Genomic DNA, 15,475 nt, shown 5'->3' on the forward strand with positions numbered 1-15,475 from the left:
AAAATATATTTTTATAAGATGCATTACAAAATGGATTTAGAAGTATTGGCAAAAGGAAGAATAAAAAAAAGTGAAAGAAAGGAGAGAGGGAAAGAGATAGGAAGAAAAAGAGAAACAGAGAAAACAATCTTTAAAAAAATCACCCAGTAAGAGGAAAAAGGCTCTATTTTCACACTAAACCATAAGTAAAGTCTTGTGATACACAGTGCACTTACTCTAGAACACCAGTTTTTTTCCATCATAAATTCCCAGATACAGTCATCTAGTCAAACATATAGAACAAAACTAATCAAAATCACATAATGCTATCCAATTTGAAATTACTGAGCTGGAGTATGCTTTCTTTTTCAAAGAATTATTAAATATATTTTGCTTAAGGAAAGAGAGCACAGTAACATTGTCAAATTAGTACAGTAAAATCAAGACTTCCAGGGTAGAGCTATGGCGACCTAGTCACAGAAGGCTGACTCTCTCCTAGAAAGCAAATTTTACAAGAAAATAACAAATTTCATCAGAGAACAGCTGGGATTTCTGGTGAACAAAGGAATATTACTATCTGAAGGCTGGTGATTGTACATGAAGGACTCAAGCAGTAACAAGGCAATACTTTGCCAGCAGAAGCCATATTTACAATCACTTTAAATACATTCAGATTTAAAGGGAATTGTGGTTTAAAAGGAGCTCTGGACTGCCATTTAGTACAGAAGCTGTAGAAGTCACAGGCTCCAAGCAAACTGCCTGTTCAGAGGAACCAGGAACAGAACACAGTACCCTTGTGGCATCATGGAAGCTTATCAAACTCTAAAGGTTTCCCAACTACCATAAAAATAATGATGATCAGGATTCAACTGCACTGCAGGCAAGAAAAGTGACTTTGACCTCACAGCAGGAATCAGTCTGGAAAGAAAAGGAGGCCTGGGGTATTACCCAACCCCCAAAACTAGGTCTCTGTTTAAGGGAAATCAGGTGCTATAATACTAGGTCACTTAAAGCTCCTCTCTCCCTCTATAACTCACATACGAAGCGAACCTAGCACTACTTGTGGGCAACAGAAACCAAAACAAATGGGTAGAAATAGAAAAACACTGGTTCTGCAAAACCAAGAAGGAGCACAGAAACCTAGGTTGCCACAAAATAAAGCAGGCACATTATCCCGTTGAACCAGCATGGCTAGTTCATAACTTACATTTAAAAGATAGTTGTCACTACTACCAGAAAGAGAACATGTTGCAGTGAGGTAACAAGTGAAGGAGAGAGAGAGGGCTGGTTGGTGGCTCATACAGTAGAGGCCATAGGCTACCATGGGCAAGGCTCCAAGTTTGAGTTACTGGTACCCAGCTGCAGGGGGGAAAGTTCATGAACTTTAATGATGCAAATGTTCCTTCCACTTCTTTCTTCTATATACTACTACTACTCATCATCATCATAATAGTAATAGTAATAGAAGTTGACTATTTCAGTAGTTTAGGCCAGATATGAAAATGACTAGTGAGGAAGGAGTACAACTAAAGAAAAATAAATTTTTATGTTTTTGGACATGGAACAGAAAGGCCTTATAAACTGAATAAAAAGCTGAATCAAGGAAGAATAACCTATTTTTAAAGACTGGAATATATTTGGCTTTTGTGGGAGTGGGGAATGGGGGAAGATATAGCACTTCTCAGTTCTGGTTTATTGTGATGCCAAGAAGTGAACCCAAATCTATGGTATAACATGTTGAATTATCAACACAGCTCTATCCTCTGTATTCTTAGATTAAACAGCAGGTCAAATAATGTGCTAATTAATGAGAGAGATACACAGGCAGAGAAACAGTGAAGTACTGCTCAACTCTGGCTTATGGTGGTATTGGGGAGTGAATTTAGGACCTCAGAACCTCAGGCATGAAAGTCTTTTTCATAACCATTATGCTGTCTCCCAGCCCTGGGAAACATGTATTAAGTAGAAAATAGTAGCAGCACCACTTACTGTCTTCAATTAAGTGACCCTCCTTTCCCTATTTAAAAGTTTGGGCCCCCTTATCAAAAACTCAATGTCCACAGCTGTAGGGGTTTATTTCTGGGCTTTCAATTCTGTGTCTATTTTTGTTCCAGTACCAGGCAGTTTGGATTACAATGTCCTTATAATGTAGCTTGAGATCTGGGAGTGAGATGTCTCCAGTTCTGTTTTTTTCAAGACTGTTTTTAAAAGAAAATTGGTGGGACCTTGACAGGTATCACATTAAATTTGTATATGGCTCTCGGTTTTTGATGACATTAATTCTTCCAGTCAGTGATCATGGGATACCTTTCCACTTCTCTGTATCATTTTCTATTTCCTTGAGTAGCAACTCACACTTCATTATACACGTTTTTTACTTCTTTGGTTAGGTTTATTCCTAGGTACTTTATTGATTTTGCTGCTATAATAAATGGGAGTGATTTCTGGATACCTTCTTCTGACAATGTTTATGTTAAGGAATGATTCTGACTTTTGTATGTTACCTTGTCAGATAAAGTAAGGACTACAAAAGCAGGATAAAGGCAAAAGACCAGCATACTTTGATGATGGCTCTTTAGGTCCCTACCAGGCCAGCCTATCACCCAGGGCCCCAGTCATGGAATCCTTAGATTCCCACACAGTTATCTAGCCTCTAGCAGGCCCCTCTGTCCTCCATCACTGTTCAGATCCATCGGAAACAACATCACAAGCCCTGTTGTGAGCCTCTCCAGAACATTACTCTCAATGAAGAAGAGCAGTAGTAAAAACTGCCCCACTCTGAGAAGGGAAGCTGGATCAACATGTTAGAAGCAGTAGTTTTAAGGGATGTTAGAAGTAGTTTTAAAAGTTCTCTTTCATGCAGTTATTTGTCAAGTGCTTTTAGTATAAGTTGTGTGTGGTGTGAGATGGAAAATTCCTTGCCCTTTCCCCCTTGGAAAACAGGACCTAATCAGTAAAGGCCATCAGTTGCTTTGCAGGTTGCTTGAAGGACCCTGCATAGGGCAAGCCGTATCAGGGCCTTTGCACAGGGTTTGAGGAATGCTGTTTACCGGGTGGATGGTCATAGCTGATGGCGGGGGATGTGGTGACCCTACCTGGCTAGATTCTATTGGTTGTGTGACTTTGCAATGTTTAAAATTAGCCCGCGCTTTGCTTTGAATGGACCCCGCTTTCTGCTAAGTTTGAAATGATTGGATTCCGTGTTTTCTATAGCATGTTAGTGGATGTAAAATGATAAGGTGATGTGTTCCACCTCCCTGAGTGTGTTCTGGATTTCTATAAATTGTGTGGTTTGAGCCCTGTTCAGGGTCGAGCTTGGTAGACTAACATCAGTCACCACTCGGCCCGGATTGCAATTCATGAATAAACATCTTTGCTTCCTTGCAGTGGATGGTGGTTAATTCTCGCTCTGTAACACAACATACTGTGCCACTAGAGGAAAACTGATCCTGAAATGAGTGCAGCCTAGAATGTTCCTAGTTATGAACATGGAATGTGAGGTTAGACTAATAGTGATGCAGAGATTATACAGGCTCCTGTGCTAAATATGGACAGACATGGGCCCTAGGTCAAATCAATGGGGTTTACAGTTAATGGTATTTATATAAGTTCCCCGTATTTGGGAGCTACTCTCTTCCCTGAACCAGCTTTCTATTCCTATCCTCAACTCTGACACCATCTTCTCAATAATTTTAGCTTACCTGCATTTTAGCTGTTGTGCTCAGGCAAAAAAGTTATGGGTCACTGGAATATACCTAACATAGACTTCCTAGTTTCTTCTAACATGTAGACCACAGATCTCATCTGCTATATTCTTACGTTTAGGTTCCTGATTATAAACTATGTATTCTGGGGGGTGGAGCCAAGACGATGACTTGCAAGCAGTGGCTGGCATGAGCTCCAACAAGCAGCAGCATGTGACAGAGGATTCTCTAGATAGGGTTGGATACTGGGCCATCAATGGGAGGGTGAATAAGGGGTCCTACAGGAGAGACCACTCATAGGTTAGAAAACAGAGGCCAGGGAGTAAATGAAAGGAAATCTTTTGATTATTTCTAAAGCTCACCCCTCCTCCCCCATCCCAGAAACAGCCCCAAGGGGCTAGACAGCCACTCCTAGCAGGCTCCCCACTGAGATATTTTCTTTACCAAGATTCCTGGCTCACCAAGGATGTCATTCTAAGCCTTTTTCTTCTTGTTTTCCTTCACTCTCTCTCTTTTTTTTTTAAGTGGCTGGAGCTCTATTTGAGTGACAAAATACCTGACTAATCAGAGCCTCACCCCTGCCTGAGAAAGACTACCTGGAGGCTTTTTTTTTTTTTGGATACTTCTTATAATTGGCAGTCTTTGCTCAGGCTACCTGCAGCCAATCCAGTCCAAGCTGCAGACTGACTGTTAGGGTTTTTTACTCTATTTTATTATGACTCTTATTATATTTGTGGGTCCCTTTTGTACCCTCCTTCTTCAGGTTGACCAAAATTAACTGTTGTTGTTTTCTCCATTGCTAGGTGACTGGCTGTCCTATCCAGTGTGAGAGGAACTTGTTTCTCTCTACCTCTTCCTTCTACTCTCCTTTCTCCCTCCTCCTAGCTAATTAAAAAAAAAAAAAAAAACTTTTTCCTTTCACTGATTTTTTTTTCTTGTCTTCTTCCTCCTTCTTTTGATTTCTGAATTCACTGATACTTGTTTGTGAATTATTTTGGGAAAGCAATCTGACTCAGAGTGGACTCTCTGTGCGTGTCTATCCCCTCTACTTCACTTACTCCTCATAATATCCCTAGAATTTACAGTGGACAGTAGATTTGTATAATTGTCTATTCTTGCATTCCCTTTTTTCCTTTGGATTTGGTTGCTATTTTTTCTTTGACTGGAGGTGTTCTTTTCCTCAAGATTGTTTTGGCAATTCTAGGTGTTTTCTGTTTCCAGATAAATGATTGTAGTTTTTGTTCTAGGAAGTCTACCATTTCATCCAGAATCTCTAGCTTGGTGGCATATAGTTCTTCATAGAAGTTTTGCATGATTTTATGAATTTCTGTGGTATCAGTTGTGATCACTCCTCTGTCGTTTACAATTTTATTTATTTGAGTCTTCTCCCTTTTTTTTTTTTGTTTTGAGTCTGGCTAGGAGTTTGTCAATCTTGCTTAATTTTTCAAAGAACTAATATTTGGCTTCACTGATCTTTTGTATGTTTCTCTTATTTTCGATGTTGTTTATTTCTGCTCTAATTTTAGTGATTTCTGCCTTTCTGGTTGCTTTAGGGTTCCTTTGTTCCTTTTCCTCTAAGTCCTTAATTCATGCAGTAAGGTAATTTATTTGAGCTTTTTCTTGTTCTCTGTGATTGTGTGGCTATGAGTTTCTCTCTCATTACTGCTTTAGCTGTGTCCCAAATATTTTGATAGCTTGTATCTTCATTTTCATTTGTTTCCAGGAACATTTGAATTTCTTGCTTGATTGTCTCTCTGACTCAGCGATTCTTAAGCAGTATGTTGTCTAGTTTCCAAATTCTATGACTTTTAGTAATTTTCTGTTTGTTGTTAAATGTTAGCTTTACTCCACTGTGGTCTGAGAAGATACTTGGGATGATTTCAATGCTCTTGAATGTTGATGCTATCTGTGTGGCCTAACATGTGGTCTATGCTTGAGTATGTGCTGGGTAGATTTGAAAAGAATGTGTATTCCAGTTTTTTGGGGTGAAGAACTCTGAAAATGTAGGTGTCATTTGGCTAACTGGTATTGATTGAACTGCATCAATCTTTGCTTCAGTTACTATTGTAGTAATTTCTGAGGTTGGGTGACAACATTTGTCATAAAGGTATTTAATATAGCGTGGGTTGTACTCAAAAAACAACTCAAGAACAACAGTACAGAAAAATAAAAAACACATCAATAAAAAGAAAATGGTTAAATCAAGTGCAAATAAAAATTCAACCACAATGAATAAAGACAGGAGCCCAGAAGAAACTCCAAATCAGTCACAAGTAACCATAGATAAGAAAAGTATGCAAGCAATAATAAACCTAATGATCACAGAAATAAAGACAACTATGGAGGGAAGTGCTATCAGAATTAGGAAAACAACAGATGAGACCCTCAAGGAAAACACAAGCTTTAGGTTCATGATTAGTCAACAACTTGTTTGGCTTTGTATGTTAACTCTCTCTTCAACCACCAGATTCCAGATGCTAGGATGATGCTGACCAGACTTCCTTGGACAGACAACCCCACCAATGTGTCCTGGAGCTCTGCTTTCCCAGAGCCCTTCCCCACAAGGGAAAGTGAAAGACAGGCTGGGAGTATGGATTGACCTGTCAACATCCATGTTCAGTGGGGAAGCAATTACAAAAGCCAGACCTTCAACCTTCTGTATCCCACAAGGACCTTGGGTACATACTCCCAGAGGGTTAAAGAATAGGAAAGAGATCAGGGGAGGGGATGGGATACAGAGTTCTGGTGGTAGGAACTGTGTGAAGTTGTACCCTCTTATCCCATGGTTTAGTCAATATCTCCTTCTTTATAAATAAAAAATTAAATAAAAAAGAATAAATTATGCACTCAAAAAATGTACTCTGTTTTATATCTTAATGCTTTTTAGCCACCAAGTTGCAGATGCTATCATGATGCCAGCCTGGCAGATGGACTCACCTATGTGTCCTGGAACCTCACTTCTCAGAGCCCTACACCAAGGAAAGATAGAAACAAGCTGGGGGTATGGATCAACCTGTCAACACCCAAGTCCAGTGGAGAAGCAGTTACAGAAGACAGACTTCCCACCTTCCATAAAGATCTTTAGTCCATACTCCCAGAGGGATAAAGAATAGGGAACCTTCCAGTGAAGGGGATGGGATACAGAACTCGGGTGGTAGGAATTATACCCCTGTTACCCCACAATCTTCTCAGTGATTATTAAATCACTAATAATAATAATAATAAAAGAGAAATAGTAGCAGCAAGTAAAGCTGTACTTCCTCCTAGCTACCTTTGAGAGGTTCACTGTATATCATTTGGAAATGCTCACTAGGCATCTGGATCAGAAGCAGGAATTCTGAGGACTTCTCCTTTGGTTTTACAGAAGACTGAAGATAAAGAAAACAGCAAGATGGAGAAGAACCAGCTTTTATCAAGCACAATGTGAACATTCTGCAACAATCTAATGTGACAAGACTTTATGTTCTTCATGAAATCATTCCACTTATCGAATCTGAAGCATCATCTTTGCTAATGATAATGACACAGGAAGAGATCCAGCTTTAAGGTCAATGAGGTTCATGTCAAGGGAGGTAAGTTACATAGCCTCTGTTTCCTAATACTTATAAGACTGAAGGGTAGAACCTAGTAAGACATCAGGGCTCCCAGCAAGATACAAGGTATAAGTACACATTTCAACTAATCTGAAGAAAACTCAATGCTTACTACATAAAACACAAAAATATCTTCTAACTATTATACATACAATAACAATTATTATCTCTTTTGACTGATAGAAGTTTCTATGGAAACTATCAGAAACAATTTCTGTAGACTTGATTAATGTCAAATGGACAATAAAAAATGAGATGGACTCAAGAGAGCTAATGCTAGATAACTTGACTCAAGTCAATTTTATGTCTTTTTTTTAATGAAATGGCTTTGATAAAATATATCAAAATGGTAGAAAGAAATTTTAAAATACTTTTTTATATGTTCTACTTTTAAATATATATGCACAAAATTGTAGGAAATACATATTTTAAGAAAGAAAACCAAAATATATTGGTAGCTACTAGATAGTAAGTGTTTTATAAATAATATAGTTTTTCTTCATTTTTATTGGGATGTTAATGGTTTACAATACAGTTGTTGGAAAATGGGTACAATTTCTCATCTCACCAAGATAAGTGTCGATAAGACACCCTCATCCCCCAAATTAGGCCCATTGTCATATACCAGAACCTGAAATCCCACCCCCTCCTCCCCACACCCCTTTCCCTGTCCTCAGTTCCCCAGAGTCCTTTGCTTTAGCGGAATACCCCAGACTATATAATTCTCACAAGAATTCCTCCAGATAAGTATTACTAATGTTAATTTTACAGAGAAGGAAACTAGATCTCAAAAAAGTAAAGCAACTTGTTCAATATAAATAGGTAGTAAACAACAGACTAGGATTAGATTTTGATAGAAGCATAAAGTTTATACTCTATCTTGGGGTTCTTAAAGGATATATAGTTCCAGAAGCTCAGACTTATGGTCTCTTATCCAAAAGGAAGTTTTGATTGTTTTACTGTTTAAATTACATTTAAACAAGGTTGCTTAAATAAATACCTTAAAAAGAAAAATGTGTGAAACATTTAAAAAGTGAAAAGTTAAAGAGTTGATTTTTTTTCCAAATTATATAATACAGCTTACCTACCAAGTTAAATTAATAAAAGAAAAGTAATCAAAGAACTTAAAAACAAGCAGAAACATGAGTAGTGAGTGACTTGCAGTGCTGCAGGTATCTCTCTCTCTCTCCCTCTCAATTTCTAGCTGCTTCTATCCAATAAATTAAAAAATATAATAAAAATGTTACACTGCTAGTATGCTGTTTAACTGTAGAAATCTACTGTACTTTGTAATATATGAAATGAGAGCAATCTGAAGTACTATACGCTACATTTCTCTTCCCAATAATTAATCGATTTTCATTGTTAAATTTGTTTATAAATTTCTTTTATTATCCATTTCACTCCAAAGTTATTTAAAGAAAATTTTAGATATTCAGATGTCTATTCAAAACAAAAGTAATTATATTCAATCAGCACATACTGATACATTAGCTGTAAGAGCATATTTGAAGCATGTACACATAGAAATGCAGGACACATACTAAATTCAATAAAGAGTAGAAACAAAGAAAAAATAGCAGAAACAAATCCAGGAGTAATAAAATGGGCTAAAAATCATGACAATTTGTTATATTAAAATTAGTTTTTCAAAATGTAGATACTGGCTTCCATTCTTTATAACATTATTAGTGAGCAAGTATTACAGACTCCATTCTGTCATTTTTACATGCATTTCTAACACCTTACGGCTGCTCTCTGCCTTTCCCAAGTCTTCCAATAACTAAGGAAGGTTAAACTAGGAACCATTCATGTATACATCCAGACAAAAGGTATTTCCTAACTATGTTATCTTATTTTAAGGGTTTTACAAAGGAAAGATCACCAGACCTTTGTGATTCATCATGTAATTGTTGCCCTTGCATAACAGGACTCTTTTGTCAGTCAGATAGCCACAAGATCTGACATCTTCTTCCTCACTGATCCACTCCCTCAGAATGAGTGTCATATATTTTGAAACAGGAGTCTCTACCTCTCAAGTTAGCTAGTACCAGATCAAGTCTATTTTTCCTTGCACCAACTTTTGCTTCTCTCAGTTAGTTGACCTTTATAGCAGTAAGCAAAAACCTTGGCATTTGCAAACAGTATTAGGTAGTCTATTTAAAAGCATCACTAAAAAGCTCAGCTCTGAATTCAGGACATCTTTTAAAATGAAATTGCATCACAAGACGTTCTTCTACAATGTTAGTGCAGAAGGAAGTACAAACAGGAGAAAACAAAAAAATTTAAAATTAGTAAATAAACTATAAACCACTATTATTTTAACAGGTAAAGTTCAATTTAACTTTCTTTATAGTAACTATTAATAATTTATTAAGGAAGTCTCCCAAACGTATAAACTGGCAAGTTACTTTATAAGGAATAAGTCTTTAAAATAGTTTATAAGAGTGAAATTCAGTACTTTTCTATTTTGCTTCTCAGTGTATTTTATTTTTAATAATATGGACCTGGAAAATCTTGATGTGTATACTTTCAAACACTCTATGGAATGTTCAGGCAAAAATCTAAGAAATTTTTAGTATGATCTATGCATAAGGATGTATCTGTCACATGCTCCCCCTTCCTACACTCCTGTACCCCCTACACTATCTAAATGAGTTTGTGCTGAAGACCATACCAGTTCATTAGGTAAGCCAAGATGCAAAACCCAGCCTGGTGTTTAAATGAAAGAAAACACAGTCCAAATATACATATCCTATTGTTTTCTCAATTTGAATATGAAAACATTTACATATACCATATATTTTTGTCATATAGAAGGTGCCAACTAAAGACAAGGATCAATTTTATACCTTAAAGCATAGGCTTTGTTTTCTTGTTTCACTGTGTTCTTCCTGAAGCTGCTTCTTATTTATTCAGGATTTTCTTTCTTTTTTTAAATTATTTTTTATTATCTTTATTTATTTATTAGATAGAGACAACCAGAAATCAAGAGGGGAGGGTTGGACATAGAGGAAGAGAGACAAAGACACCTGCAGCACTGCTTCACCATTCGTGAAGCTTTCCCCCGGCAGGTGGGGACTGGGGACTTGAACCTGGGTCCTTGCGCATTGTAACATGTACACTCAACCAGATGCGCTACCACCCAGCCCCTAGGATTTTCTTATTTTTCCAAAACAGATGTTGAAATATAAATTGAAATAAATAGTGTTGCCACTCTGAATGGTTATGGTGAAAACAAAAAGAAAGTTTTAGCCAAGTTGGTGGTATATTGGTGCCTTCCTCTCAGAAGGATACATTTAACTATTGCTATTTGGACTGAATCTTCTCACATTTGTCTGTTAATGAGTTCTAAGGTTTGAATACTCTGCCAAAGGAACACTACAGACAAAGCAAAGTCTTCTCCCAAAGCTCTTTCATAGTAATAGGCTTTAAATGATCCAAAGTGGGTCACAACAAGCAAAACAGTCTCAAGATCTCATTTCAGCTCTGGCCACCTAAGAAAGATCTTTTACAAATGCCTATCTGTTTGTAAGAATACACACATCTAGGTTCCTGGGTTCCTAGAGAAATTCATGTGTGTTCATTATCCTTTTTGATATTTTTTTCTAAAATTCTGGGCACTTCCTGGGAAACAGTTTCATAACATCTAAACAGATAGCAAATTTTCTCACCAGGATGACAGTTTATGAACCACCATATCTACTTTATACCAAGAATCCTTGAGGTGGAGGACACATACATAACCTTGAAATAAAACAGTATGAGTTGCTTTATCTCTTGAGTTTTTTCTTCCTGGTGTGTGTCTCTGTGTGTATACACACATTTTTCTAAAACAAGCAGTAGGTCAACATCAAATAATCAGTATGTCAACCCAAAATTTCTAATTTATAGGCTATTTCCATTATTTAAGAAAACAAAAACCACTTCAGAAACTTTCCATATAAACTTGTGACAAATGAGGCTCCCAGACACTAAGGAACTAACTACTCCTAGTCAAAGAGTTGAAGGTGTTATGGCAGGGGCTCCATTCTGCCCTTCTCATGCTAACCATATCAGGCCACATTTAGTACAAACTTAAGCCTATAACAGCAGAAAAAGGTACTCAGATTTGGACAGAGTAGATAAGAAATTTAACCTAAATGATATCAAAAGGTGACATCAACCTTTATAAACAAAGGTGTTTAAAATTACCAAGTGACCCTTTTTGGGGTCTCCACACTTACCAGACCTTAAGAGAGCTGGTTGAGAAGAGACGACTGCATCAGGTGAGTAGGCCATTTCAAATTGTTGACTCTAATCATAAGCGTTGCAGGCTACACTACAGCAATTTTCAAAACTGTTTAGTGAAGGTTAGAAGCAATCAGCATTAGATTAATTGAAAGCAGTGTGAGCAGTTATTAACATGATGCAGTGTGCAACAAAGGAAATAATTGAGGTTCATCATACATTTATTTTCTCTTTTCTGACTTGAAAATTAGGTTTTCTTTACTTTGATAAATTATATTTGCTTATATGGAGGATAAAAAGGACATAATATCCACTGTTAAACATTATATAAGAGGGGCATCCTCTACTGAGCATGGAAGTGATTATGCTACTATGTAACAATGCTCAGAATTTTGCAGCAGCAATCTACATGAGATTAGGGTTAGTTACAGTTTCAAATAAAGTTCAGCTTACATATTCTAAAAGTTGATTGTGTTTCATGATACAATAAAATCAATGATTCACTCAAGAAACATTATTTTCTCTACTTCAGTTATCAGAAGATTCTGAATCTTCAAACATAATTACTAATCTAGAGGAATGAATTTAATTGGTATGCCTTTCACAACTATGATACATATAGGAAGATCCAACAATGATACTACCCACTTAACTACTCTGCACAATGAAACTAGATTTAAGCAACTGCATTCAACAACTGTTAAATAAAACTTGATTTTTTTTTCTAAGTTAAGGTTTTCAAAGCTTACTGTTATGACATGCATTTCAGAAGAAATAAAGACTAGAGAAGAAAATATACCCTATGCACTTTAAAAAAAAATACTGAAGAAATATATGTTGAGGGTTGAGATCAGTTCCCTGAAAAAAAACTCAGATTAATTTCTTTGACCAGATAATATCAATGTAATAACCTTTTCATAGCCTAGTTAGCCATGCTATTAGTAATCAACTCAAAAAGATAAAAAATGTTAAGAAGAATAAAAAATATGTGCGGCTTTTCTAAATAACTGCTTTGACTCTAAATGTACTAAAGTCGACTTTTTAAAAAAATTCTTTCATATTTCTGTGGTGGCTTAGCCTAGTCCTAAGTAAATGAATGCATAGCTTTTGAAGTTTAAGAACAGAAAGAAATTAGCAGCAAACATTGTGAGACTCCAACAGAACAATGAAAATGGATACATTTTCAAACAGCTACAAAAAAAAAAAAAAAGTCATGTACTACAGATAACTAAGAACTTCAAAACCAGGAAAAGTCCAAAAACATACTGAGGATTATTAGCAGAAAAAGAAAAGAAGTAAAAGGCAAATGGTACAGAGAAATAAACTTAATGTCAATCCACAGTAACTCTTTCACAAGGATATGCCTTAAAGAGCAATTAGGGTACTCTCAGGTTAGCAACCTTGATACTTGTATCTCTCAAATCTTACATATAAAATTTCTTAGCTTAATACTTGTCCTTCCAACATCTTTCCTGAATGTAGGCACACATTTAACTGATGATTATATTCAGCCAGTTACAATATGGGAAATTTCAATTTTGGCTCTCAAAATAAGTTACCAGACACAAGTGTTCACTTCAAAGACATGACTTTGCAATTTGAAAAAGCCAGATCAGGACACTGGAACCCTTAGAACTCTGCAAGGAGTCTTCTGACCCCAGTGGCCTCAGGTTTAGGAGCTACAACTGGGAACTGTGTTCTGGGGCCACTTGCCCAAGTAGGGGCTGAGCTTTTTGAGTTTAACTATTCTTAACCACCTCCACAGAGTCTGAGGCCCTGAAGCCTCATTTTCTGCTACACAGATAACTATTTAAAACATAAATTAACATAGAACTTGTAAAAGAGAGGCCTGAAATAAGGCAACTAAGTAAAGGTGGTTTTCGTGGTCATATCCATGTACTTTGGGGGAAGGCTGATGGGGACAGCACTCAGCAATGGCTACTTACTGTGGGTGGGGGGCACACACATGAAAGAGTTGGAAGTACACAAAAAGCAAAGCTGGGGGTACTACCTGACTTCTAGACAGGGGAGAAGTTCAAGGAAGGCCAAGGCCACCTCCTGCTTTCTAAGGGGGAACCCTCACTTACAGGTTAACCCCAACCCCCACCCCCGCCGCCCAAAGTTTTTAAGAAGGGGGGGCACTTCGAGGTAATGGGGAGAAAGTGGAGCCCGCATCAGCCAAACCTGAGCGCTTGGCCCGGGCTCTTTGCTCCAACACCTTCCAGCTGGCTTCTTCCACCAGCCCCTCCGCCCCCGCCATCGCGCTGGGCCACTCACTGTCTAGGCCGTCACCCCCAGGGCCGCTGGACAGCACTGCCCTGTCGGCCCCGCCCCCCCCCCGCACGACACTGTCGCGAAGCGCGCCAGCCGGAAGTGAGGGCCTGGGCGATCTTCTACCAGCCCCACGGCCTTCCCAGAGTCAGAGGGGTAGCCCGAGGGGAGGTCGGGACTGGGGGGGCCGGCGGCGGCTCCTAGGAGCGTTCAGGCGAAGATCTTTCTTTCTGAGCCGGCGGCACGGTGCTTTCCGGCTGCCGTCAAGCGCGGCACTGGGCCTGCGGGCGGGGGCCGAGGGGCTGCCATGGCGGCGGCGGGCCGGCTGCCTAGCGCCTGGGTGCTGCTGGCGCCGCTGCTCGGGGGCCTCGCGCTGCTGGGAGTCGGGCCGGTCCCGGCGCGGGCGCTGCACAACGTCACAGCCGAGCTCTTTGGGGCCGAGGCCTGGGGCACCCTGGCGGCCTTCGGAGACCTCAACTCCGACAAGCAGACGGACCTCTTCGTGCTGCGGGAAAGTCAGTGTTTGCCCGGCCCTCCCTCTGCCCACTACCCCTGTGCCCCTCCTGGTGTGCCCTGAGTCCCTTGCCCGGGTGGCCGGTTCTCCTGCCTTTCCAGGCCCTTCTCTTCCAGCCCTGTCTCTCCCTTTACCTCCAGCATCCTTGACAACTTGCGCGTTTTCTCCATCTGTCCAACCCCAGTTACTGGCCTGGCCACTTTGAAAGCCCCCACCCAGCCATCCTTAAAAAAAAAAAGAAAGAAAGAAAGAAAGAAAACAAAAGTCTCCTCCCGCCTGCCTTTTACTCCACCCCAATCCCCCCCCCCCCCCCCCCCCCCGCCAACCCTAAGCCTTCACTCATGCACCTACTCCTCCCCAAGGAACCACTTGCCTTCCAAAGTCCTTCCTGATTCCTGAGTCTTGGTAGTTTGCTTTTGCATTCTCTGCAATACTTAGCCCCTCCCCCCCAGTGAACAAGAAAAGATGCACCAGAACTTTTTTTTTCTTCTAGGGGACTTCTCCCTGCCTCCACCTTTACCTAACTCATATCCACTATCTTTTGTCTGGGTCCCCATTTTTTTGTTGTTGTTTTCGTCTTGGTTTTTGGAAAATACTGTGCCCTTTCAAGTCCCTGAACACTCCAATGCTCACACAAACATTTTGCAGGAACCACTTGTAAACTTAGGTTCTCCTTGAGAAAAGATTCCTAAACTGCAGATTCTTTTCTCCTGAACTGACTTGTCATGTGTTCTCAGTTGATTTTGTCACCTATCTGGTTTTCAAGTCTACTTTCTTTGAAACTTGTGGTTCTTGAGAGTTCTTAACTTTAACATACCACTAAACAAACTTTTAAAAAAAATATTTATTTCCTTTTTGTTGCCCTTGTTTTATTGTTGTAGTTATTATTATTGATGTCTGTTGTTGGATAGGACAGAGAGAAGGGGAGAGAAGAGGGGAAGACAGAGGGGGAGACAAAGACAGACACCTGTAGACCTGCTTCACCACTTGTGAAGTGATGCCCCTGCAGGTGGGGAGGCAGAACTCAAACCAGGACCTGTGCACTTAACCTGCTTTGCTACCGCCTGACTCCCCTAAACAAACTTTTTTACATCTTGATGTTGACAGTAGTATCTGAGGGCCTTATTGAGCTTTTTGAGTACCAACAAAGCAGATACTATGTAAGTACAAGGCCATGAAGGAAA

At 39.1% G+C, this 15,475-nt stretch overlaps 2 protein-coding genes across 8 annotated transcripts in view; one reads left to right on the forward strand and one right to left on the reverse strand.

The window, feature by feature from the left end:
* PHKB (phosphorylase kinase regulatory subunit beta) overlaps positions 1–14,532 on the reverse strand; it is a 258,964-nt gene extending 244,432 nt beyond the window's left edge. For 3 of the 7 annotated variants that reach the window (XM_060185616.1, XM_060185613.1, XM_060185614.1), the window contains exons 1-2: positions 13,691–13,828; positions 11,503–11,517 (exon numbers count right to left, since the gene is read on the reverse strand). In XM_060185616.1, coding sequence (XP_060041599.1) covers positions 11,503–11,517; positions 13,691–13,766 — 91 coding nt within the window. In that variant the 5' untranslated portion in view covers positions 13,767–13,828. Of the gene's footprint in view, positions 1–11,502; positions 11,616–13,690; positions 13,848–14,425 lie in introns of those variants that run through there. The other 4 variants (XM_007536681.3, XM_007536682.3, XM_060185615.1 and 1 more) reach the window with 3 other exon arrangements.
* The window catches only part of ITFG1 (integrin alpha FG-GAP repeat containing 1), a 189,029-nt gene continuing 187,503 nt past the window's right edge, over positions 13,950–15,475 (forward strand). Inside the window, exon 1 of the mRNA XM_007536684.3 lies at positions 13,950–14,292. Within this exon, the coding sequence (XP_007536746.1) occupies positions 14,085–14,292 (208 nt within the window). The 5' untranslated portion in view covers positions 13,950–14,084. The remainder of the gene's footprint in view (positions 14,293–15,475) is intronic.

The sequence above is a fragment of the Erinaceus europaeus genome, chromosome 2, assembly GCF_950295315.1.
Source record: "Erinaceus europaeus chromosome 2, mEriEur2.1, whole genome shotgun sequence".
NCBI lineage: Eukaryota > Metazoa > Chordata > Mammalia > Eulipotyphla > Erinaceidae > Erinaceus > Erinaceus europaeus.